Genomic DNA, 25,693 nt, shown 5'->3' with positions numbered 1-25,693 from the left:
ATACTAGTGATAATCATTTAGTGAATAACCACGAAAGTCTTAAAATCTATAATGAAGTCATGTTACATTTATATGTATTTCAAAACCCACAAGTCGATCTTGTCGATTTGTATACAACGCTTTTTACATATATACTTCCTTTATTTTTTTTCCATCCTCTAAGATATATATATCCATAAAACCAATAATTTAAAAAAATGATTATATACAAGAAATCACTCTTGAAATTCAATTGCGCCTCGGCAGCTAGACGTGTAGACTAACAAGAAAATTCAGAATCCTCGCTTAAACTGTAGGAAGACATGGAATTGAACAAAGGTCACAAAACGAAAATAAGTACACGTACGTAATTGCAATTTAAGCAAAATATTTTGAGCAGACCAAGTATGAAAATCCCTATAGCATCACAGTAAGATTTATGTTATTTATAACTTTCATGATAGACTGTAATGGACGTGCTTAGTTGGGAAAGAGCTTGTTAATTACTACCATTACATTGTATTAAAAGAACTGACGAAAAGAGCACTCCACGACAAATTTATCCTGCATATTAAAAAAGAGGGAAAACAGTTATACATAATCAAAAATACATATTGTAAATAAAATTATGAAAAATATAAAGCTGGTATCTGTTGAGTTTCCTGAGCCTGCATGCAGAACCCTCTTGTTGATTTGGTAATTTAGCAAACACTATGTTCACGTGCACGCGACGTAAACAGACAACCTGACCGGACATTTGCTAAGTGATGACAATAGACTACTCAGCAGTGCAATGACCGTTCTGAACTAGGCTGCTGAGTAGAGTAGTTAACTTTATGTATACATTTAAAAATAATATTGTTTATAGTCACACACACTTAAATACCGTTTTGTATAAATAGCTTAAGTTTTGTAAATAAAATTCTCTTTGAATTCAGACATCAACGCTGTCTTATTGACAACGGAGCACTCCTGACTACAGCATCCTCTCACTGCGGCCAAGACACCTTTAGCCGTTAGCTTATTTGATCAGTCTTGTGAGTCTGTGAGACTGGCAGTGAGAAAATAGCAACTAGGGTTGTTAGTGATAGTACAGCTTTCCCTGACCACTCATGTATAGACAGCTAGCTACAGCTAGGTAGTTGACTGTACACACTATATACAATGAAAATAATAGCAGCGGTTTAGTTTAGTACGCTGCGATCTACAGATCTGAGATCTAAATGTATATTAGGTTTATGTCACACCGTTTTATGTACGGACAACGGCACATCAGACTACACATTTTTGTTCGAAAATCGCCTCCAGTGCAACGGAACAAGATACGCCAATGTGTAGCTTAATGTGTTGACGTGTACGTTGATTACAATAGAATTAATAAGTGAACATTTTGAAAAGTGAGCAAATTGTGAGTGTGAGTCAGTAATTTCAAATTTCATCAGAACTAAATAACGCATACACTCAACATATCGCACTATAACGCACTAGGGAAACCCTGTGTCGCGGGTGCCATGTGTGTCCACACACATAGACAACCACAAATCACACCCAAACTCACGAGAGAAATAAATGTAAGCCATACAAACATTTCTCCCGGCCCGGGAATCGAACCTGGGACCTCTGCGTGGCAGTCCGGCATGGTAACCGTTCGGCCACAGAGGCAGTTAAACTGTGATAGTACCAAAACGCTTCGTGTTGGGTCATGGAAAAATTTCCATTTTGAAAAAATCATATTTTTCAGGAATGTAAATATTTATATTTTATCTTCTTCTTTTAAATGTTATGGTCCCATCGAAATAATCGACGATTTCGCAAATGTCAAAGAAAATATTCCACCTCTAAGGGTGGGAAACTAGTATTTTTAATACTCTGTACTGAGATTATTAAATCCCGTTGTTCTTTAAGTCGCTTTTAGCTATACAAGTTTATTTTATAATTCACATTAAATAAAACTTCAAAAGATATTTCTATTATAAATGTAGAACATAATATGAGCCATCGAAATTATATTTTTATAATTTTTCAGATTTTCCAATTTTTCGGGATTCTTTTCGGAATAATTTCCACTACTTGAAATTTTTCGGAAAATTACCCAACAGTAGTCCACCTAGACAAATTTAAGCATTTTAGCCGCCAGGTCGCACGAGGTAGAGAGTAGATAAGTGCGAATATGTAACTTACGCGGGGTGGCTTTCGTCTAATTACGTAGATTCCCTAAATTAATTAGGCTATCCGCGTAATTTGAGACGCAGTGTGGGCAGACTACCCACAAGGTAGACCGACGGTCTGGCGAAGGTTGCGGGAACCCGTTGGACGCAGCCAATGTTTGTGGCGATCTTTGCTTCTGGCTTATTTGAATTTGATAATTAAGAAACTATAGTATATTGAGACATCAAATGTCCCTATATTTATTATGAAAGCGAACACAACAGTAAGTCATACTGTCAGTCTAAAATTAGAAAATACAAGGAAAGTATGGTTTTGATTAAAGGAGATCCAGTATAAGTAAGTAGGACGTACGGTGACAATGCGTTACCTGTTAATCTTTCCAAACTAATCTTTATAACATAATACGTGTGTATTTCGGTGTAATATATATATATTAAATCAAGAAGGCAATTTCCAGTATTCATGGTCCTACTTCCTGGTCCTGAATACTACAGCAAACATGCGTAATCTAGGAATGAGTACTTGGGGAGCCTCTTTCCAATTATAATTGGGCTTGCTGAATTCTCTTTGTAATCATCTTATTGTTTTTGTTTTTTTTTTTTATATTTATTTATGACACTTGCAATGCCACTCAGATTGCGCCTGTCACCCTGAGACATAATTAATAATTGCCAAGTCCCATGTGCCTGTAATTTCACCGGCACCCTCACCCTTCAAAACCGGAACACAGTAATGCTGACATTACTGCTTGGCGGCAGAAATAGGTAAGGTGGCAGTACTTCCCTGGACGAACTCTTTCGCAGGAGTTCTACTGCTACGAAAACAAAGTCTATTGCAATGCTCGTTTTAATGCATTGCAATGTTCGCACCGGCGTAGCTGCGGCAATCTGAGGCGACCCTTATATCTTTGTTTCTTTTTATTAAATTAATAGACTGCTTGAGAAACCCTGTGGCCGGCAGCCACCTTGTTCAACGTATTAACATAGCTACGTGTAAATGGAACGCTGCTAGCCTCTTGGGCACCTTGCCGCGGGGACCCAATTTTGTATTTCTATAACTTATTTGTCTAAATATATCTATGTAACAGGTAATACAAGTTTAAGTACTTTAGTTTACGGTACTAGGGCTACCACCGCTTTAGTATTTATGATTTAGTACAAGTTAGTTGTTGATGGGTTTGCAATAACTGCGTAAATAATTCAAAAGTATTACTAATGACACGTGTGATTTATAGTTTTTTGATTGAAGTAGGAATAACATAAAAAATTGTTTATAACATAACGTATTTCTTAAATATTGCTAATGTACACATACAGATAATATTTTATTATAAATGTTATTTTAGATTATTGCTACTTACTCGGAAGACAATAAAATTAATTCTTTAGTCTTATTAGCCGAGACCGAAACAATAAATATCAAGGTATTGAGGGGCTTGGCCGTTCTCGCCCTGGATCAGTCGCCGAGTTAAAAGGAACATGCTGATCAAAGTCAAGGTGAAGACAGTTCCAGCTCTCAGGGATGTCATCTTGATTTCTAATTGATATAGGTACCGTAGTTTGATCAATCGACGACTATGTTCTTCAGTCCACTGTATGCGGCTTTATATATGTATATGTGTATTTGAGGAAACAATGGGGAACGTGCGTACAATATGACTTGTGTCGAATCAGACATTTGTATTATCCGGGCGTAACAATTAAGAAAGTGTAGTTATCGATCACGTTTGGGAAAGTCACATGAATAACTATTTAGGTTTTCAACGCCATCAAAATTTTTTTAAGCTGAATTATAGAATTTATTGATTTTATTAAGCTGTATTTGGAGGCAAAATCGAGAAGTTCTCCAAAAGTATCATTGTTTTATTTGTATTTCTTAGGTACTTTACTTTAATATATTAGTGGTGATTTCCTCACATGGTTTTCTACATTGGTATTAACAATCGGTCACAGGCCGTTGTCATCAACAACTATGTAACTCTAGATGGGTAACTGTTCCTAGCGGCATCCCTCAGGGATCATTATTGGGACCCGCTCCGCTCGTTTCAAGCGTTACGTTTCGCTGATGATATGAAGATCTTTGTCAAATCAAGTAACTGTAGTGACACCTTGGGGTTCCTATGTGCGTAGTGAGTTAGCAACAATACAGAACTAATTTATTCGTTATTTGTGTTTCAATACTAACCAGCCTTACCTTTCTTGTACTTAGATATCTGTAAAAGACACCATTCCTTCCCCTTGAATTACGATAAAGGCGTCGAGAAATGAAAATAAAAATAAAGTTCCTTGCTTTCTGACAGAAGTTGAATACGTAAATACCCATTATAACACAGTCAGGTAAAACAACGACTAGAGTTGAGGTAAAAACGCAAATGCGGCATAGTGATTAGGTAGTTGATAAGTAGATCATTCATACTCACACTAATAATCTATTTATAAAATATTAATATAATAAGACATAAAATAAAAAAACATTTATTTATCTACAAAACACAAACAAATATAAGCGAACAATTATAACAAAATAACAGTAATGGACAAAAAGGATGAAGACAGCGTTGCTGATTTTCAGGTTAGCTACCGGGCAAATCTTTGACAAGATTGGAAGAATCCTCAGGCGTGCGTCTATCAAGACCAATTTCAAGCCCCTGAGGAAGATTTTTCAGTTAATGCAACCCGTGAAATAGCAATAAACAAATAAATAAAAAACATCATTCACAACGATCACAAATAGAAGCTGTTCCATTAATGATCGTTGAGGGACGCCGCTAAGACCAATTATCCATCTAGAGTTAGTTGTTGTAGACAACAGCCTGTAATACGAGTGTTAGTAATTATGTAGAAAACCATGTGAACAAATTACCCCCAATTTAATAGTAAAGTCCCTATCCAGTACAAATAAAACAAGATACGTTAATACTTTTGGGAAACTTCTCGATATTGCTTCCAAATACAACTTAATAAAATTGAAAAATTCTATAATTCAACTAAAAAAAAATATATTGAGTAGAAAACCTGAATAGTTATTCACGTGACCTTCTCAAAAGTGATCGATTAATACAATTTCTTAAATGTTACGCCCGAATAATACAAATTTTTGATTCGACACAAGTCATATTATACGCACGTTTCCCATCGTTTCCTCAAATACACACACATATATATATATATATATATATATATATTCAGCCGCATACAGTGGACTGAAGAACATATTCATCGGTTGAACAAACTACGGTACCCCAATAAGAAATCAAGATGACGTCCTTGAGATCTGGAACTGTCTTCACCATGGCTTTGATGTGCATGTTCCTTTTAACTCGGCGACTGATCCAGGGCGAGAACGGCCAAGCCCCTCAATACCTTGATATTTATTGTTTCGGTCTCGGCTAATAAGACTAAAGTTTTAATAATATCATCATGTCTTTTGAGTAAGTAAAAATAATGTAAAATAACATTTTTTTTCTATTTATTTGTAAAACACCAATAAAGTACATTATAAATAAATTACAATCTAGCCAAATACAAGACTAATAAGTAATTTACATTTCACTTAATCTAATACATAAACAAATTATACTAAGAATTCACCCACTGGCAATTTTCTTATCAACTATTAAGGCGAAGACACTTTTATCGTGTAAGCGTTTTGACACAGTATCACTGGCACTAATTAATTTAATCTTACTTTAACACTACACTAGTTCATATGGTTACGTCCGTTTTAATCGTCTTATGATATTTGTGTGGTCAAGGAGTTGAATGGCCTCGACGTTCATGTGATGGTGAAGCCTGCTTTGATGGGCTTCGGCGTATTTCTGTACTATCTTGTCTACGACTTCCATTTCCAAGTCTCGATGGAGGTCTTCGTTTTATACATACCAAGGGGCATTCACAATAGTCCTAAGTACTTTATTCTGGAAACGTTGAATAACATCTATGTTGGTCTTTGCGGTGCAGCCCTAGAGCTGTATACCATAGATCCAAACTGGCATTAGGACCTACCTATACAATAATAGTTTATTTGCTTACAGATAGTGTAGATTGTCTGACAAGCAACCAGTACATATTTTTGTAATGAATGTCTAGTTCTTCTCTTTTTTTCTTGACGTGAGCTTTCCAGTGAAGCTTGATGTCAAGTGTCACGCCAAGATATTTGACAGTATTCGCATATGGTATCTGTTTGCTGTTGACAAATATCGGGTGATAATTGGGCTTCATATAGGTAAAGTCTATATGCACTGACTTTGTTTCGTTGAGCTTAATGCGCCATATTTTTATTCATTCGTAAAATATATTCAAAGAATTCTGTACCTTTTCTGTTGCTTCATTATGGGTTCCTCCAACAGCATTAATGCTGTGTCATCAGCGAAGGTAGCTAAGGTGCTATTTTCTAAGACTGGAAAGTCAGCAGTGTATAGCAAGTAAAGAATAGGGCCTAGTACACTTCCTTGAGGTACTCCAGCTTCAATTTTCTTTAGTTCAGAGAAGGCTTCCTCTTGTCGCACTCTAAAGAACCTGTTAGCAATGTAGGACTCTAATATTTCCGCGAACTGTTTCGGTAGTCTAGACTTAAGTTTAAATAGATAGTAAGTAAGTCTATACCGCTTTAAGCCATTCCTTTTGCCCTTATCAGCACGGTTTTCTCAAGAGGCGCTCCACTGTGTCTAACCTAGCTTTGTTTAATCATATTCTTGTAAATGCAATGGACTTAGGGGGGCAAGTAGATGTTATTTATACTGACTACAGCAAAGCATTCGACAGAATCAATCATAAGATACTTATTTCAAAGCTTGCGCATATCGGTATCTGTGGAGATCTTCTTAGATGGTTTTCGTCGTACATTGATAGCAGATCCCAAGCAGTAGTAGTCAGTAACCACATATCTAGCTGGGTTAAAGTCCTCAGTGGTGTTCCCCAAGGTTCGCTGCTTGGCCTACTATTATTTGTTATTTTCAATAGTGACATCAACCTATGTTTTAAGCACTCAAATCTACTTTGCTTTGCGGATGACATGAAAATATTTGCCCATGTGAAAACACATGATGAAGCGGTGGCCTTGCAGTCTGACTTGGATAGGCTTGAAGCGTACTGTCAAATTAATTACCTGGATCTTAATCCATCAAAATGTTGTTTGGTTACTTTCAGTCGCAAACGTAACTCTGTATCATTTAATTATTCTCTCAAAGGTGTATTACTAAAAGAGCAATCTATAGTACGAGATCTGGGAGTTCTACATGACTGTAAATTGTTATTTGACTCGCATATTGACAGTATAGTGACTAAGGCATCTAGGGCCCTAGGATTTATTATGCGCTGTGCCAAAGATTTTACACAGGTGAAGACAATAAAAATACTGTACTGCTCTTTTGTTCGCAGCATTTTAGAGTATGCCAGCCAGATTTGGAATCCACGTTATCACATTTATATCTCGCGGCTTGAAAATTTACAAAAAAAGTTTATTCGTTTTCTATGCTATCGTACACTGCACTGCTACAATTCGGCAAATTATTACAGTCTCTGTAAAAAGCATCATCTTTTACCACTTCAAATGCGTCGTGACATTAGTGACCTAATGTTTTTAATAAAAATAGCATCGGGCTCAATTGACTGTCCAGACTTATTATCAGAAATATCATTGAGAGTTCCATCTAAATCTTTAAGAAACAATTCACTTTTGTTTCTACCACCCGCTCGTACTAATTATAGGCAAAATGAGTTTATGTGGCGTGCAAGTAACAATTTTAACATTATGTGTAATTCACTCGATCTGGATCTTTTTAATACGAGTGCGATTTCGGCAAGGAGAGCATTGAGTGGGCAATTCTTTAACTTAAAGTGAGTTACAACTGCAATAGTCTTTTTTATATTTTATAAATAAGTTATGTTTTGTTTTATACCTTAAATAGTGTATCCAAGTGTTTTTTATTATATTTCTATTTGTAAGGATCTATAATTGGCTCTCAGTCGTTACTATTTTCATTTAAGTTAGTTTTAAGCTGTTGATCTTCCTGTTAGATAAATAAATAAATAAATAAATAAATTATCTGGTGAAAACTGTATCCTTATACTTTTCACCGGATCAGAACCCTAGTGGTATGAGACGGGGGTGGCGATACAGGTTAGCAGATTAGGACGAAATGCGCCTTTCTTTGCTTCATATTCCTGGAAGGCTTGCTTTTCTTCAGGAGACTAGTCGAGCTGCGCTGATGCTGTAGTCGAAGTTTTGCGTTTGGGTATGGAGTATTACATACCATACTCTGAGCTACCCAATGGTCCCCAAGCTCGGCCATGGTTTAGCGCTGACTGTAGCCGTGCTGAAGCACAAAATCAGTCCGCGTACCAAGCTTGGGCAGACGCTTGACTACGCAATGCTCCGAGTACTCGGAATTTGAAGAATGCTTTTAACAAGGCCGCCAAGAAGTGCAAAAACGTGTTACGTAGGGCCAACTTCGACCGTATACGCTTCATGGGAGCCAAACTTACCTCTTATCCAGCTGGTAGCAAATCCTTTTGGTCCCTAGCCAAAGCGTTCGAAACTAACTTTTGTCGCTCCTCTGCTGAAGCCGGACGGCTCGCTGGCTCATACTGCGGAAGAGAAGGCGAATCTTTTTGTCTCATTCTTTGCAGAGAGTTCGCGTCTGGGTGCCGCAGGGAACCTACCACTTACCTTACCTCAGATTGGCTGCACTATGGCACCAGTTTGTATACGCCAAAAAGAGGTACTTAGCAGTGGCGAGGCGTGAAAATGTTCCTTGGTAAAGCCGAAGTTTTAACTTTTGAAAAAAACAAAAAACACTTACTTTAACAAAAATTTATTTTCCCATTAAAAAGCCCTTGGCGACATTTAAGCACAACACTTGTTAAGACACAAGATATTATTAGTTCACTGCATTTCTCAGGATAATTTATTCTACACATAAAATAACCATAACTTTTAAAGTAATTTTACATTTTAAGTTTCTTGTTGCGATACGAAAGTTTGTAAATAAACTCACGAATGCTAAATGTTGCTATTTTAATGCCTACGAATTACCATGACCAACTACATACATTCTTTACGTAGTCTTATTAAAAATAAATAACCAAAAATATAGATACATATGTAAGACTATTTATCGTTAAGATTTACAAAATAGAAATTAACCATATTTTGTATTAATTTGCTATTATAATAATTTTGTTACAATATTTAATAAGATTAGAAAGTTTTACATCTGGCAACGATTCTGACATTAAAACAAATTAAACTATAATGTGTTGGAATAAGGTTTAAAAAGTGTACGCTATTAGACAATAACTCGAATTATTGCGGCCTATGGGCCGCCATTTCTTTACATGTTACAAAGCAGATTTATGCAAATGTGTGCGTATATTTTGATGGGAGCGCGTAGATTTCATGAATGAAATAGAATTCGCCGATCTGCCGGCTTACCTGGCGCTGATTGATTAAGATGCATCGGGACAATTTATTACGCGTTTAATAGTGAATATTTTGAATTAATGTTTTGTAAGTGGTGACCCCACCACTGCGCGGTGCAACTGGTAATAGGTACGCGGGAAATTTTAGGCAAGCCGGTGGGAATCGAGTTATATGGACGCCTCGCCACTGGTACTTAGATCTCTGTGGAATCTAGACGTGGGTCAGCTGGAATTCCAGTAATAGTCCTACGTAATTGTGCGCCTGAGTTGTCTCCTGTTCACACACAATTATATCGCCTGTCACTAGAGACTGATGTAGTTCCTAGGTCGTGTGATCTTGCAAACGTGCAACCAGTGCCGAAAAAAGGAAGCAGAGCTGATCCTGTCAACTGTAGACCTATCTCAGTCACTTCCATTCTTTGCAAGACTATGGAACTTGTACTCAAAGACCGTCGCCTGTCGTGCCTTGAAGACAACGATCTCCTTCGTGATTGCTAAAACGGATTCCGGTGAGGGCGATCTACTGGGGATCTTCTTGTGTATGCCTATCACATATGGAGCGAGGCTATAGAAAAGCAAGGCGAAGAACTTGCAGTGTTTTTGGAGATTTCTAAAGCCTTTGATAGTATCTGGCGCCCAAACCTTTTAAGCAAGTTTCCCTCTTATGGGCCTTCCACTGACCTTTGCAATTGGATCTCGGATTTTTTCAGAAAACGTTAGATTCGAGTAGTCTTAGAAGGCTACTCTTCCGAACATCGGACGATTGATGTCAGAGTTCCTCAGGGTTCCGTACTGTCTGCAACTCTCTTTCTGCTGCATATCAATGATATGTTGATTCCAGGTGCCTTTGCGCATGCTGACGATAGCACAGTTGTAGGTACGTACTAGGCAAGGGTCAGTGGAGAGGACATCCAGTCTTATCGAGACTCCATGCTTAGTCGTTTGGATTTGACACTTAAGACGGTCTCAGATTGGGGCGATGCCAATCTTGTCAAAACGCTACCAAAACACAAGCGTGTCTATTCTACACAAACCGAATTACCTTTTACCTGACTTCGACTTTTCGTGACATATTATTAATATACCGATAGCCGACTGTCTCTAGCTATTTAGGATGGAACTGTCCTCCAATTTGACCTTCAATAGATACGTAGAATTCGTGGCCAAAAATGCATCCAGGAAGATTGGCATCCTTTCCAGAGTGAGGCGTTACTTCACACCGGGACAGTTGCTTCAACTGTAGCAAGCATAAGTCCGTTCGTGTATGAAGTACTGCTGCCACCTATGGGATGGCTCTGCTACATACCTACTGGTCACCTTACGTTCGATCGACAAACGTGTCAAGAAGCTTACAGGTAATACGAAATTAGTAGATGCGAAGCTGCAGACCCTTGAACATCGCCGTAAACTTGCCTGCTTATCGATATTCTACAGGATATATCACGGAGAGTGAGATGCGATGGAATTACACGATTTAATTCCGCGTTCCCCTTCACCGGGGGACTAGACGTAGGCTTGGGTTCCACCCCTATGTTGTGGATATGCTAAAGATTTACATGAAGCGTTACGCTTCTAGATTTATATAGATTTATATGGCAAACGGCTATGGAGTGGAATTCCTTGACTGCAGACTTATTCCGTGAATGCTATGACTTGGGCTTTTTCAAGGCGAGAGTGAATAGGCAATATTTAGGTGTGCATGCTCCATCGTTCACCTCATCGTCACTGTCCACCAGGTGAGATGTAGGTCAAATGTACACTTACATTTTGTATAAAAAAGAGACCTTTTTATGCATGATTATAAATTTTTTAGAAAAGAAAATTTTTAATTAAATGAACTTTAATTTGTTTTCCAACATTATTGATTTGTAGCCAACAACAGTGTTATTATGACAGAGAAAACTACTTACTTTCTAATTTTGGTGATAAGATACAATTTTTGTGAACATAGATACATCACCAAAATCACCAAAATTGTGTCACCAAAACTGGAAAATTAGCAAAAAATTATTTTTAAAAACACACTATTTAAGTTAAGGCAACATTAACTATAGCATATCAAAGGTACCCAAAATCAACATTCAAAATACACACAGTATTATTTGAAACTTTATTTGTTTCTTCGGTAAAATGATCACAAAAATTGTTCAGTTTTGGCCCCCATGTCACCAAGTATTAGTACTTACCTTTTTGACGGGAAAAGCAGCACGATCTCCGCACAACTCATTCAAAACACTGCGCATTAGCGCGACTCTGTAGGGGGCGGCAGGTAACGATCGGATAGTTCTCCAAAGCTCACAGAATTTGCTAGTGAGCATTTAAAATTGTTCACCAAAATTAGGCTCTTCCCGCGGACGATTGTTCTTGGTATGATATTACTTTATATTGGACCGTTTAATTAATCATTTATTTAATTATGGACAGTAATATTCACTGAAAATACGGGTGTACCAGTATTTTTTCAAAATATGGTTCGATTTTTTTTCAATCAAGAAAACAAGTTTCAGGTACAGGGTGTGGACCATCACCAAAATTAGAAATCAGTACTAAATAACTGGCTCCAGATGAAGATTTAGGTACACTTGACTACAAAAAATATTACATATCTAGTTTGGCAACTTATACTATGACTTTCGAGCACGCCGCGCAAAAATCTCAGCTGGGAAAATCACTGAGTAAGCCTTTTGCCAAGCTTGTTTAAATTTTTAAATCTACTTATTGTTCTGTATCATGGAGAGCAATGTAGTGATGAGAAATTGTAGCAGCTATTGAGATAATTTTCTACGAATATAGTACAAATTGGTTTGTAAACACAGAGTGAAATTCGCAGAAACATCTGGTGTATAATGTACTTCTTTTAAAAATAATATAAATAAAATGCACTACGTTTTTCCGGTCCTACATACCTACACATCGTCAGTGTTTTGTAGAAAGGGCGTAAACAATACTTCGTAGATTTTGTTTCGTAGTATGGTTCATGTTTTAAAGACCGTTTTAAAACATAAATTACGTCCAGTTTCAAAATTAATTTCGGTTCGGTTAAGTTTTACAAGATTTAAATTTAAAATAGGACGTAAATATTTTAAAACCGTTGTTGAAACGTAACGCCCTTTCTACAAAACACCAACTATGTACGAGTATAAACAGTTGTAGATTACTGGGGCCTTACCATGAACTGTTATTATAATTTTAGGTCCTAAACTGAATCGTTGTGAGACAGCGCTACATGAAGTGTATATCATCATCCCGCTTTTTTGTCGTTACGAACCTATACTAAATTGTAATTATAGTTCATGGTAAGGCCCCTGGTCGATAGAGTACCTTTTAGTTAGCCATATATTATTAAAAAAATAATGCATGGCCGTTGCGGCAGCAACGGTGCGATTCGCTAACACAGGTTTAACCTTTTTGCTTGACCGGTCTGCAATCAATCACTAACCAATTACGTACCGAAATTATTTTCTCTATGTTTCAGTTCTTTACTTTATCATTATCATTCTTGACAAAATTAATTTGTAACTTGACATGTTTGTGACATTCTTTTTGTTGTGGTAGTCTAATTGACATAACTAGATATTTGCATGCTATTTAATATCTGTATGCGAAACACGTGTGTACTGGCACTGTTCCATCTTCTATATCATGTTTATCTAAACCATGTTTTAAGCGGATAAACAAATTGTTATTATTATTATTATTACTAGGCAGTTTTGCGCTTTTTCGTTTTTTTGTTTTAAATTAAGTGGCATTGTTTAAAATATTCCATTTAATATAATCCAATTGAAACTGTAGGCGAAACTAAAAATTATAATTAATGATTACTCTTTTTTTAATTTTGCAGAAGCATTCTACACATGAAATAATGGAAGTTAAATTTTCACGAAAAAATCACAAAATCAGCCGATCGAAACGATTAACAAACACACTTTGAAATAAGCCAAGGAAGCGCTAAAATCGCTGCTCCGTCTCACCTGTGTAGGCACGTACATAACAAATTAACACTCACCAAGCGGCTTAAATCGCAACGAGCACAAATCCATAGTCCGTAGCACTGAAAACTATCAAAACGCCGTCAAGTAATAGTCAATGACGTGAGCCACGTAGAAAACGAGACAAGTCGCAATGTACATGAAGATTAATATCTGGACCAGCATGTTGGACAGCCCCCTGAGCACTGAACCGAATGGTGTATGAAGCCGTACAACCAATGTCAAGTTACATAGAAGTTATGTAAGCCGATCAGGAAAACAGTATTTAGTTAGCGTGGCTTGTATTAGGATTGGCTAATTTTGATCGAGACTTCTAGACTATTCTACAACTTTTTTAATTCTTATTAAATCGTATAATTATATTATATATGTATAGTATAATTATAGTGCAATTTTTATTGTATAAACTTGCTGTCAATTAATAAAGTAAAATTGTCATTTGATCCATTGATAGAGGACGTCCTTAAAAATATTTTCCTAGCTCAGTGGGATACAAGTGTGACGGCACAGTTTACGCTGTACGGTTTGTTGTTTACATTTTCACAGTTTTCAGGCAATAATTTATTTTTGACGTTATTATGCACCCATCAATTGATATGCTGTAATCATATGTACCCAACCAAACACTGGCAAAAAATCTATCAACTCGACATCGAGTTGTCTTAAATAATTGGTTAACCGAGGCATAATATTAATAATAATACTAATCTGTATTAACAACTTGTGCTCATGATTATTAATATAAAGATCAAACACATAGAAAAATTTCTTCAACCCGGTGGGACTTGAACCCACGACTGCACCGTAGCATTGCTCTTATCAAAAGGTCAATTTACCAAGCTGTCAAAGTTCTCCTTTGTGTTTTTGTTATAGATTTTTGTACTTTCGGCACTCGACGCTGCTAGTGACATCTAGTGAGAGATTTTTGAAAATGTGTTCGATCTTTGTATTATCATAACTCGTACCGACACTTACACTACATATGCGCTCCTTTCACACGGGCTCAGCCGTTCAAACTACGCGAAATACTCTGTTTTGCATAGAATTGTGCGTGCTTACGAGGACAAATTTAAAGACGTTGATATCTTCTTTTTGAACCGCAACAAATTTATTAATTCTTTAAAGGAACACCCCCATTTTAAAAGGTAATCATTGTTATATAAACAGAGCAAAAACATACATACACACATTCACACAAATGCGCATACTCTAGTGTAGTCCATTTGTTTTGTCCATTAGTCGCGTCATTTAAAAAATATAGTAATTAAAAAAATTATATATAAATCTATTAATACAACGGAATTCAGTTATAATATTTTATCAATATGTATTTCAATTTGTTAGATTGTTCTTTGATAAACAATATTTTAAGTCGCTTCGTTCTGGCATCGTAGTTTTTATGTAACGTAAAAAAATGTATTGTAATCTGACAAACTTTGTAATTGACTATGTAAGTAGATTATTCAGAATTGTAAACCAAGTTTCAAAGCTGTGAAGTTTGCATATAAATAAAAAAAAACATAAATAATAAGCTTTTGCTTAATTTGAAACAAATAAAACGCCCGACTGTTTTGTCCGACGAGGCGAGCTGTCGTTTTACTCCTAGGAAGTAACAACCATGTCTTATATCGTGGCAACACCTAAGCGAATTTATACGGTAGGTCAAATTTATTTTATAATACGAAATGACGTCCGAAATCCGTTGCAGTGCCACTCAGAGCTTTAAATCGCAAAGATCCGAGGGACTCTACCACTACACCTGTCACCCTGAGACATGACAAGTCCAATGGTCACGACAATGCTCACAAGTTGTGAGTCACAACCCTTTCACAAGGAGCTCTACTGCAATTGCTACTGAAACTCGGTTGGGATGGCGTTAAATTATTAGCACTGCAGAGGTGCAAGCGAGAAACGCGAATTGTCTCGTTTTGGTGGTTAAGATTGTAAGGGTCGTATTCCATAACTCTACTCAATGCTCAGGTCAGGACTTGAGCAGACTTTAGTATGATTTCAAGTACTGGAAATACGACCCTAATGGCAAGGACTTGAGTATGATTTTCAGTGCTCACTGCAATACTCAAGTCTTGACTTGAGTATTGAGTAGAGTTCTGGAATACGACCCTAAGTTGCATTATTAATTTAGGGAGTAACTACACTTATCGAATTGGAATCGTATAAATTCAGTCCGAGCAAAAGCGAAAAACATCGAACGTCTTTTTCGCTCTAATTTCCTGGACGCAAAGATTTTTCTGGCCAGATCAAACAGTTTCCGCGTGATAAGTGTGGTGATTAGGGAATCACATAAGGGTAAAATAAAAAAATATCTACATATCCTAAGTGTGCCGTGGCATAATAGTACATTCATAATAAGTAAGTATATACTATTTCATTTTGTTCTAAACAATAATAGCGGGCGTGTTTCTGTTTTTGGAAATAATTGTTCAGTAATTACCTGTGACATTCAGTGTTCTCCTTGGCTATTTATGTGACAAGGTATTGGTGGGGTAAGCCAGTAGCATCAATACTATGGCGTTAACTTATATAGACTAATTGCACGAGATAGACATGTTTTTCTTTTCAAAATATCCACTCTTCACTAATGCTAACTAATAATACATTTAGTATCGCGGTAAAGTAGGTATTTTATTTATCGCTTTCATGAACAGTTATATCGCAGGATAGGTGAACCATGATACTATAAAGATAAGTAACATCTAAATCGTTTGAGATGTTCCAAACACGATGATAAACGTTCTCGTGTTGATCTAAAAATTAAAAACTAGTTGTTATAAACTGAGGTGACAGGAAAGCGATACTAAATTCTTTAATACAATACGTTTTGTATTAAGCTGTTGCTTTGCGAAAACTCAAACAAGCTCCGCCTTTAACGTGTTTATAACTGCTGTTGTTGGGACCTTTTTTGACTGACATTTTCGTCTGTATGCTGTGAACGACTACACCACACTGGTCCAATACAGAAAGCCTCTACTTGGGTCTCCTGCCTTTTCTTTTTAACTGCCACGCTAAAAGCTTATTTTTTATCAGTAGAGAGTAATTCATGGTCGCAGTGACGAGGGCTGCGCATGCCTTGAATGAAGCCACCCTAATAATATTGAAGCCTCATTTAAATATACCTACAAGCGTAACAGGTTATATTTAGACAATCAATAGTCTTACTTATCAACGAAAGAACATTTCCCGGTGTGGTCTAACATTTTTAGAATGTTTTCTCTTCTGTAGGATAATTATGACCGAAATATAAATTGCCCGTGTAATTTCCATTGCGAATACAACGTGTGCAATGACCGCAGCCGGCGCCGCGGGGCGAAGTGACACATGACGCCTCGAAACGATAGCGCATGGTAATGTCCAGTTCATTGCCTAGGTTTCGACCAAAATTACCGGCCATTTTGTTTATCTACTAAATTAGAATACAGTTAATGTACTAGACAAATACATTGTTCAACGGAAACCTTTTAACGTAGAAGAGTTTTGTTTTCATCAATAGTAGTATACCTAAACATTATTATTCGTCCTGTATAATGGTATGCGTATACATATTAGGTATATTCATTTATACATTTGAAAAATGAAGTTTCAAAGCGTGTTCTGAAAGCTGAAAACTAAAGCTTGGAATATGTTATAGTGATTCTATACCAGAATAAACATGCCTGTTATGTAACGTGTTTCAAATAATTGTAACTTTTCATTGAAAAAAAAAAAACTGACTTCAAAAGTTTACTTATTGGCTTTTTTCGATTTTCATGGGATCCTCTTTTATTTGAAAATTTAAATTCTGTTCATAACTTCTATTCCACAGAAGTAAACACATTTTTTTATTATTATTCTTGATGTTGTCATTTTATTATTACTGTTAAATTTGTAAAACGATGAACCAAACTCCCCCTTGGTAGAACCTGTAGTTTTTACTATAGATTTTGAACAAATAAATTTAAAAAATCAAAATGGTGGCTACATATAAAATGTACACGAATTGATGATTGACATCAATGCAAACCAAATGTAGTGACAGAACCTACTAAAATGTCAGGTATCAAGATATTAGCAATCAAATTTGTACTGGTGGTACAAATTAGATGTTAGTGGTGCTTTATTAAGAAGAATGAAACATTTAGACCCGCCGACCCGCCCCGATTATTTTTCCGTTACTATAACGATCCTTACAAGAAACTGAGTAGTTTAGCGTTAAAAAACACAATATTATTATTTAAAAAAGTTATGGACATATTGAGTAAATTTTTTGGCCAAGAGACAAAACTCACTTTTTGTCTGAGAAAAGAGCACTGAATCATCAGTGCTCTTTATAAAAAACACTTCTTAAAATCACAAACACATAAAATCGATGCACATCAAACACTCGGAAGGATGTGCTGGACTCAACGAGCGTTGAGTCATACAACCAAAACCGCATACGTAGAAAAAGACAAAAAATAATATTGTTTTCTCGTTTACTCTGATATGTCTGTGCATAAATCTATCTCGCTTATACGGTTTTTATTATTTATTGAGCCCCTCTACCCAATTCTCCCTCTACGGGAAATCCGAAACCATAGAACATAAACTGAAACTGTTTCAGGTATCATTAGATATTTTTTGTAGAACAAATTTGACATACTGAGTAAATTTTCTGGCCTAGAGACAAAACTCTTAGAACAAATTTGACATACTGAGTAAATTTTCTGGCCTAGAGACAAAACTCTTTGAGTTTCGCCTTTTGTCTGAGAGAATAGAGTTGAGTTCACTCAACTCTATTTTCTCAGATTTCTTTATTTTCTATATTACTTAATTTCTTTATTTTTTCTAAAGTCAATTATGTCTTTTTTGCACATTACACAATTACAGGAAGATATTGCTTTTAATGTTTATCCTTGACGAAATAAGCTTTCTTTATGATTCGTTACGCGTTTTGTTTATTATACCAAGTGGCAGGTGTTTGTTCATTCACCACGTTTCTGTAAGCCCTTGTCTAATTTATAGACAAGGGCTTACAGAGATATAGAGATTATACGTAATGCACGTAATTCATAGCCAATCAGTCCGCATTGTCAGTTGATCACAATAATATTTAATATGTTCCCAATTTACATATAGGTACAGTTGATTCATATAATTGTATAAAGTAACTACCGAACATATTAATTGATTGAACAAACTATGAAACCATAACATAACATAACAACTCATCCAGATGTCATCTCTGACAGCTGTTGCTGTAATATATGTAATCGAAAATAATATAACATAACATTGTAGCCCGAAAGAATACGAGTAGTTTACAAAAAATTAAAAATCATTTAGTCAACATTTAAAAATAGCTGCATAGGTCCTGAATAAGCTTCATTATACAAAACCTGGAATGTGTTCCCTGTTTCTTTACAAAAATAAAGACGTGGTAATGAAGTGGCATTATATAAAATTGCATTTCTAAGAACACTCTGAAATACTCACTGTTTCTTCTTCTGCTTCGACTACGGATAGAAGTGTGTGGGACTTGCAGCCTGTCGCCAGGCGTCTGCTGCAGCTCTGCCGACCCGCCCGGCCACGCCATTGCGCCTTATGCATCACTGCTCCACTGCCATGGTCACACAACACTCGCACTCACAACACGTAATGTACTACAAACTGCAGTAACACCATCATTGTTAATATGTGTCACGACTATTAATATGTGTATTGTATTGTTTGAGTATTGATTCGTGTATCGTGTTTTATCGCTTAATCATTAAACTTGTATTTGAATACAACTGACACTTTAGTCTACTAACAACTGGAAACCAATTTGATTAGTTTGTTTCTCTTGTATTTTACATTGTTTTGATATACTTTTTATGCTATCAAGTGACGGGATGAATAGATAAGTCATACGCCTGGTGGTAAGTGTCATTGTTACCCATAATAGTTGCAGTGCCATTCAGAGCTTTAAATCGCAAAGAAGTGAGATAAACATTGATATTTCCCATGTGCATAGGTATAGTTTCACCAACAGCACCCTTCAAAACCGGATCGCAGTAAAACTCATATTATTAGTTGGTGGCAGAAACGGGTATGACGGCATTAGTTCCCTGGACGATCTCTTTAGTTCTACTGCTACGGGTGTACACTTAGATTTTAACTGAAGAAGATAATTTTCTTTAATGTCGTTTTATAACAGGCATAATGTGCACGCTTTTGGTAATGAAGAAAGAATAATTTGGTTTATATAAATTTTGTCAATTGTCCAGAAGAGAAAAGCGCGTGTAATAAATCATAATAAGGCTTCGACTTTGGGTAGAAACCTACACACATTTATTGTGCTGTGTTCATCATAGTGTTCTGTTAGTTGATTGTGTTATCAAAATAATCTATGACTGGAGTAATTACATCCTGTGTACGCAAACTTTACGGGACTAAATTTCTTCGTGTTACGGCCTCATTGAAGAGCGGTGCGTCAACGAAGCTATTCAAACATAAGGTTCTTGGATAAGACTCGTGCTCAGCAGTGTGATTCATATAAAAGTTAACTGTAAAGTCATGAATGTCTTATCACATCCGATGATTATTATAAATTTCTGGTTCGATATAGAAAAAACGCGGTGGTAGCCTAGTCAGAGCGCTTGCCGAAGGGATGGTAGTAGCAGTAGAGCTCTGTGAAAGAGAGCGTCCAGGGAAGTACTGCCACCTTACCTATTTCTGCCGCCCAGCAGTAATGTCCGCATTACTGTGTTCTGGTTTTGATGGGTAAGGGTCCTGGTGAAATTACAGGCACATGGGACTTGTCAACTTATGTCTCAGGGTGACGGGCGCAGTGGCAATGCGCCTCAGATCTTTGCGATTTAAAGCTCTGAGTAGCACTGTTATGGATAGGAGTGTAGCTTACCACCAGGCGCACGCTTGTATGTCCCGTCACTTGATATAATAAGAAAAAAAGATGGACGAGTATAGGCAGAGAGAACTCTAGGCATAACGCAATAACAAAGGAGAGAAGCAACTTATTTATTAACGACGAAGACATTTTAAAGGACCCAGCAAATTTGAGTTTTATTAACCCATCTAAACATATGAAATCTTCAACTAGTACAAAGCCACTTACTCTACCTACATAGAGACTATAATGTATAGCTAAAGTACAGTATACAAATCGATTTCATAAGTTGTCGCGATTGCTACAAATATTTTTTACTGCTCCTGTACAATAATCTGTCTATTATAATTTCATAAACCATATCACACAGACAAGCTTTTTAGTTCTGAACTAAAATTCTGTTGTCTATTACAATAGACAATAGAATTTTAGCTCGCTACTGTACTGAAAAAAATACAGAACTATAATAGTTTAAAAAAAGAACGTGTTTTTGGAAAAATGAAAAGAGTATCTTGTGTTCCTCAACAGAATACCTTCAATATTTATTTGTTAAATTCTTAAAATTCAAATTATTTTATTAAATAATATTTCGAAATAAATATTTTGAGATATTATTTAACAGCTAATATGGCGTAACCAGTTGGCAAAAAGGAACTACATAATTATTTAAAAACAATGTAAAATATAAATTATGACGTTACTCAAATGGCTCTACCGCCACCTGTTTGGTTAAAAAGTAAGCGGTATACTTGGCAATTGAAAGGCTCTTCTATTCTATCTATCTGGTTTTTTGTTTCTTTATTTAAATTTTCTCGTAGAAAAAGTATTGTACGCAATCATTACACAATTAGGTCTTAAAATCTCGTATCTATTACTTAGATTAAACACAGTATCAGACTTCAAGAACCCTCATTATGCAACGATTGCACAAAATACTATTTCGAATCTAAGATCGCGTATTTTTGTTTTTCAGAACAAATGAATGTTTCGGGCTCTTTGCAGGTGCCATGGTCACGGCTGACTACCAAAATACAGTATATAGGTTCAAGTACAGTAGGAAGATATAAACGGTCTACAATAAATATTTATAAAGACCTGTTGCAATAATAATTGCCATCTGATAAGTTCGGTAAATGCGTGTCTTTTGTCAGGCCACCATATATAAACGAACCTTCAACAATCACTACTGTAGTGACGTTTAATAACGCGAAACTTCACACACCTATAACAATCCGGCGCCGAGCCTTCTGCGAAACGAGCACATGGCTACACTGCACCGATACAATTATGTATAGCTGAGAATACTACGGAATTAATTACGAGTAGGTTTATGTATTCCTGAACATGCGAGGGTTCCGAGGCAATGTATGTACTTTCTGAGAATGCTAATGCCTTCACTTTAAATTCATGATATAATAATATGGTACGATTGGAGAGAATAAGATTGGTCGCGAATATGAACGTTGCATTTATATCGCACATAGCTTTATAAAGATTTCTGTGTTCGTGGAATTTATTTTAGTTTCGGGTCTGTAATTTTAAACAATATTTGTTAGATAACCAATATATCATTTGTCGCATAGAAATATGTGACAAATGATATATTGGTTAGGCGTAACGTGTATTTATTTTGTAAATTTAAAATCTAAATGCAATATGATAACAATAAAGATTTATAATCTTTAATGAGTGTAATATACTATATTTCATTTTACCTTTTTGTTTTAGATTATAATTTTAATAATATATAGTTAATATAATAATTTGTTTTGGAATAAACTTTTAATAAATTTACTTTTATATTAAATAGTGTTTTTTTTTATGTTTTACATTTACATTATGTTTTGTAGTTGATTGTTATCGTAGAATATCAGCGTCGGATTGCTTTTGCATGCACAACCCGGCAAATGCTGAGTGAAGACATTTTGGATCTCAATGTTTAATTATTAAGCTTTATTCTATAATTGTAGCAACAAAATGAGATCAAATAAATATCTTTATAAAGCGGAAAACATAAACCGCAACATCGCACCGCTAGAGGTTCAGTAGTAAAGTTCTAATGCACTGAGTTTTATGAAAACCAGTGCTATAATCCACATCAGAGGTACGACGATAGTGTGTGGAGTAGTTGCGGTTTTCTTTCTAATCAGTATAAAAGTAGTTCGCCGTTGAACCCGCGCTACGAGCTTAGCAATTCAAATATTTTTATTTTGCAGGCAAGCACATGAGTTCAAAGTTAATAAGGCAGATTCGTTTGAGAACAATGTAGTGTTGTTTGTAAATAGCATTTGTTCATGTCTGTAATTTGAAATGTTTATTTTAAAATACTGTTGATAGTAATAACCTGAAAGAGCTGAGGGGGTATGCGATCCGCGAATTTTGAATACGGCAGATGTTGCACATTATCGACATCTCAAATTATCACTACGCCAACTTTATTTTTTGGTCATTTTCTGTTATTTTTGTAAACAGCCATATTTATTGACTTTATTATCCCCGAATTTCGTGAAAAAAAAAAAAATTAAAAAACTAAAAACAGAATGGGTCCAAAAATTAAGTTAGCATAGTATTCATTGGAAGTATCGTTATACTCGTAACGTAATAATTTTACACTTTTTGTATAGAGTTTTTGTTCCACGACAGTTATAAAGGTTGTTAAATGGCAGATTTTGGACATTTGGACGTTGGCAAAGACTTTTTTAACATTTCGACAGTATCATCATCATCATCATCACTTAAACCGAAAGACCTTGTGACGGTGTGACCTCTGTACATCGTCATCCCACCTTTTTATCGCCTTTCTCCGGTTCCTGGCCACTCGCATTTAAATTTAAATTTTGAATTTCCATAGTTCTTTTGCCTCGCATTCTGATTTTGTTTCCCAGTAGTTTACCAGTTATTAAAAATCACCTGTGCGATAAACATTTTAAAGATAGTAAATAATGTTAAAACTGGAATAAATACTTATAAAACTGGATTTATTACCACTAATTCTTTACCCTTTTGAACTATGAACTTTAAACTACTAAGTAAGAGGCTTCGGAAGCTGCGGAGAGTACTATACTACTCTCCCAGCAATATTATAATCAACAGAACTCCACGAGCACCAACAGCGTTCCCACAACCTAACCCCCAAGAGCGCCACAACGACCGGTCTTAGGCTTCTTGCATCCAGCGGACGTCACCGGTCCACTTTGTGGGTGATCTGAAAAAGGTGCGTCTTTCGGTACGCGGTCGCCACTTGAAAACTCATTGGCCCCATCGGCTATCGGTTTTATGAGTAATATGCCTCGCCCACTAACACTTCAGTTTTGCAATTCTTTAGGCTACGTCTGTTACTCAGGTTCTTTTGCGGATATTCTCTTTTCTGATTCGCCAGTGTCAGATTTATAAAAATAATATAAATGATGGCTCTTAATAATTATATACCCCTTAAAAAAAGTACTGCAGTGAGCAAACCAAGGAACAAAAACTGCCTTGGATTGCTCACGCCAATATAAGAATGTTAAATATTTCAAAGTTCGACTTTTAGAGACACTTTGGATTCCAGTACTACAAACACCATTTTTTCAGCAGGACTAAGATTTCCCCGAAACAAAATGCCGCATCAAACTGTGGAAATTTCTATGTCTGAAAATTCCGAATTTTTTTAAATCGCGTACATTGCGTTCAATTTTATATTCTCATAAATTAAGTAAAACTGCAAAGCCAGTCCAAGAATTTGTGTCACGCATTGAACTTTAAATTAATTTTTTTAAATAATTTATTTGATTATTACCATATATATAATAATTATAATGACATTTTTAGGGTGTCCTTGAGAAATCACAAGTTTTTTTGTGTTATTTAAAAGTAATCATCTCAGTAAAGAGTCCTAAAAAAACCGACCTCAAAAGCTTACGTGGAAATTACATATAATTACCAAGTTCTATTGAAATCAGTTACCGGAAAATGCGCAAGCCCGGATTCATCCCCTAGTTCGCCACTATACGGGACTTGACACTGGAGACAATAAAAATCGGTTCTCACTACTCAAAGTATATTGAGAGAGAAAAACGCCTTGAATTGGAGAATAGCAAAATCAACCATTAAAATAATTGCTCCTTATAATAAAATTTATTTTTAATCACGAACCTTCATGCGTGAACAGCCACCTTTAGAGGTGGATTCTTCAAAATTAAATGGGACCACTATGGAGTAGACATAAGCGGCGCGCCGTTCAGCTCGATCAGGCGTTCCGATCGTACGCGCGCGCACGCTTCCGTATGGTGTAAAATTACTTTTCTAAGATAAAACTTATTTTTTTAATAAAATGTAAGTTCGCATTTGACCTCCATCTCACCTGATGGAAAGTGACGATGAGGACGACGATGGATGAATACCTATTCACTTTCGCCATGAAAGGCCCAAGTTATAACGTTTAGGGAACAAGTCTGCAGGCAGGGAATTCCACTCCATAGCCGTTCGCCATATAAATCTGAAAGTGTAACGCTTCGTGCGAATCTTTGGAATATCCACAACATAGAGGTGGAACCCAAGCCTACGCCTAGTCCCCCGGTGACGGAAAGGGGAATGCGGAATTAAATCGTGTAATTCCATCGCACACTCTCCGTGATATATCCTGTAAAATGCCGATAAGCTGGCAACTTTAAGGTTGTGTTCAAGGCTCTGCAGCTTCGCCTCCACTAATTCCGAGTCACCTATAAGCTTCTTAGCACGGTTGTCAATTGAATCCAAGGTGGTCAGTTGGTATGTAGCAGAACCATCCTAAAGGTGGCAGCAGTACTCCATTCACGACCGGATTTGTGCTTGGTACAGTTGAAGCAACTGTCCCGGTGTGAAGTAACGCCTCACTCTGGAAAGGATTCCAAGCTTCCTCGCTGCATGTTTGGCCATGGATTCAACGTATCTGCCGAAGTACAAATTGGACGACATGTCCATTCCAAGTAGCTGGAGACAGTCGGCTTTCAGTATGAATATATCACGAAAAGTCGGAGTCAGCTCAAAAGGACTCCGTTTAGTGGAGAACAGACATGCCTGCGTTTTGGTAGCGTTAAATTTGACAAGATTAGCGTCGCCCCAATCGGAGACTGCCATGAGTGTCAAATCCAAACGACTAACCATAGACTCGACAAGACTAGATTTCCTCTTCACTAACCCTTGCATTGGTCAAGTATCTACCTACAACTGTGTTCTCATCAGCATACTCAAAGGTATAATGTGGTATAATAATAGGGGTTAAAGTATGAAATTGCCGATTTGTACTGAAAATC

The 25,693-nt window shown here is 36.3% G+C and overlaps 1 protein-coding gene across 4 annotated transcripts in view; it reads right to left on the bottom strand.

The window, feature by feature from the left end:
* LOC113235042 (phospholipid-transporting ATPase IA) overlaps positions 1 to 25,693 on the bottom strand; it is a 135,734-nt gene that overhangs the window by 67,728 nt on the left and 42,313 nt on the right. Inside the window, exon 2 of one of the 4 annotated variants that reach the window (XM_026470576.1) lies at positions 19,028 to 19,346. The exons of 1 other annotated variant lie outside the window; for it this stretch is intronic. In XM_026470576.1, coding sequence (XP_026326361.1) covers positions 19,028 to 19,127 — 100 coding nt within the window. In that variant the 5' untranslated portion in view covers positions 19,128 to 19,346. The remainder of the gene's footprint in view (positions 1 to 19,027; positions 19,347 to 25,693) is intronic. 2 more of the 4 variants (XM_026470578.1, XM_026470579.1) reach the window with 2 other exon arrangements.

The sequence above is a fragment of the Hyposmocoma kahamanoa genome, unplaced genomic scaffold, assembly GCF_003589595.1.
Source record: "Hyposmocoma kahamanoa isolate Upper Pololo Valley unplaced genomic scaffold, ASM358959v1 87, whole genome shotgun sequence".
In the NCBI taxonomy this organism is placed as follows: domain Eukaryota; kingdom Metazoa; phylum Arthropoda; class Insecta; order Lepidoptera; family Cosmopterigidae; genus Hyposmocoma; species Hyposmocoma kahamanoa.
This window is presented reverse-complemented; position numbering and strand designations above follow the sequence as displayed.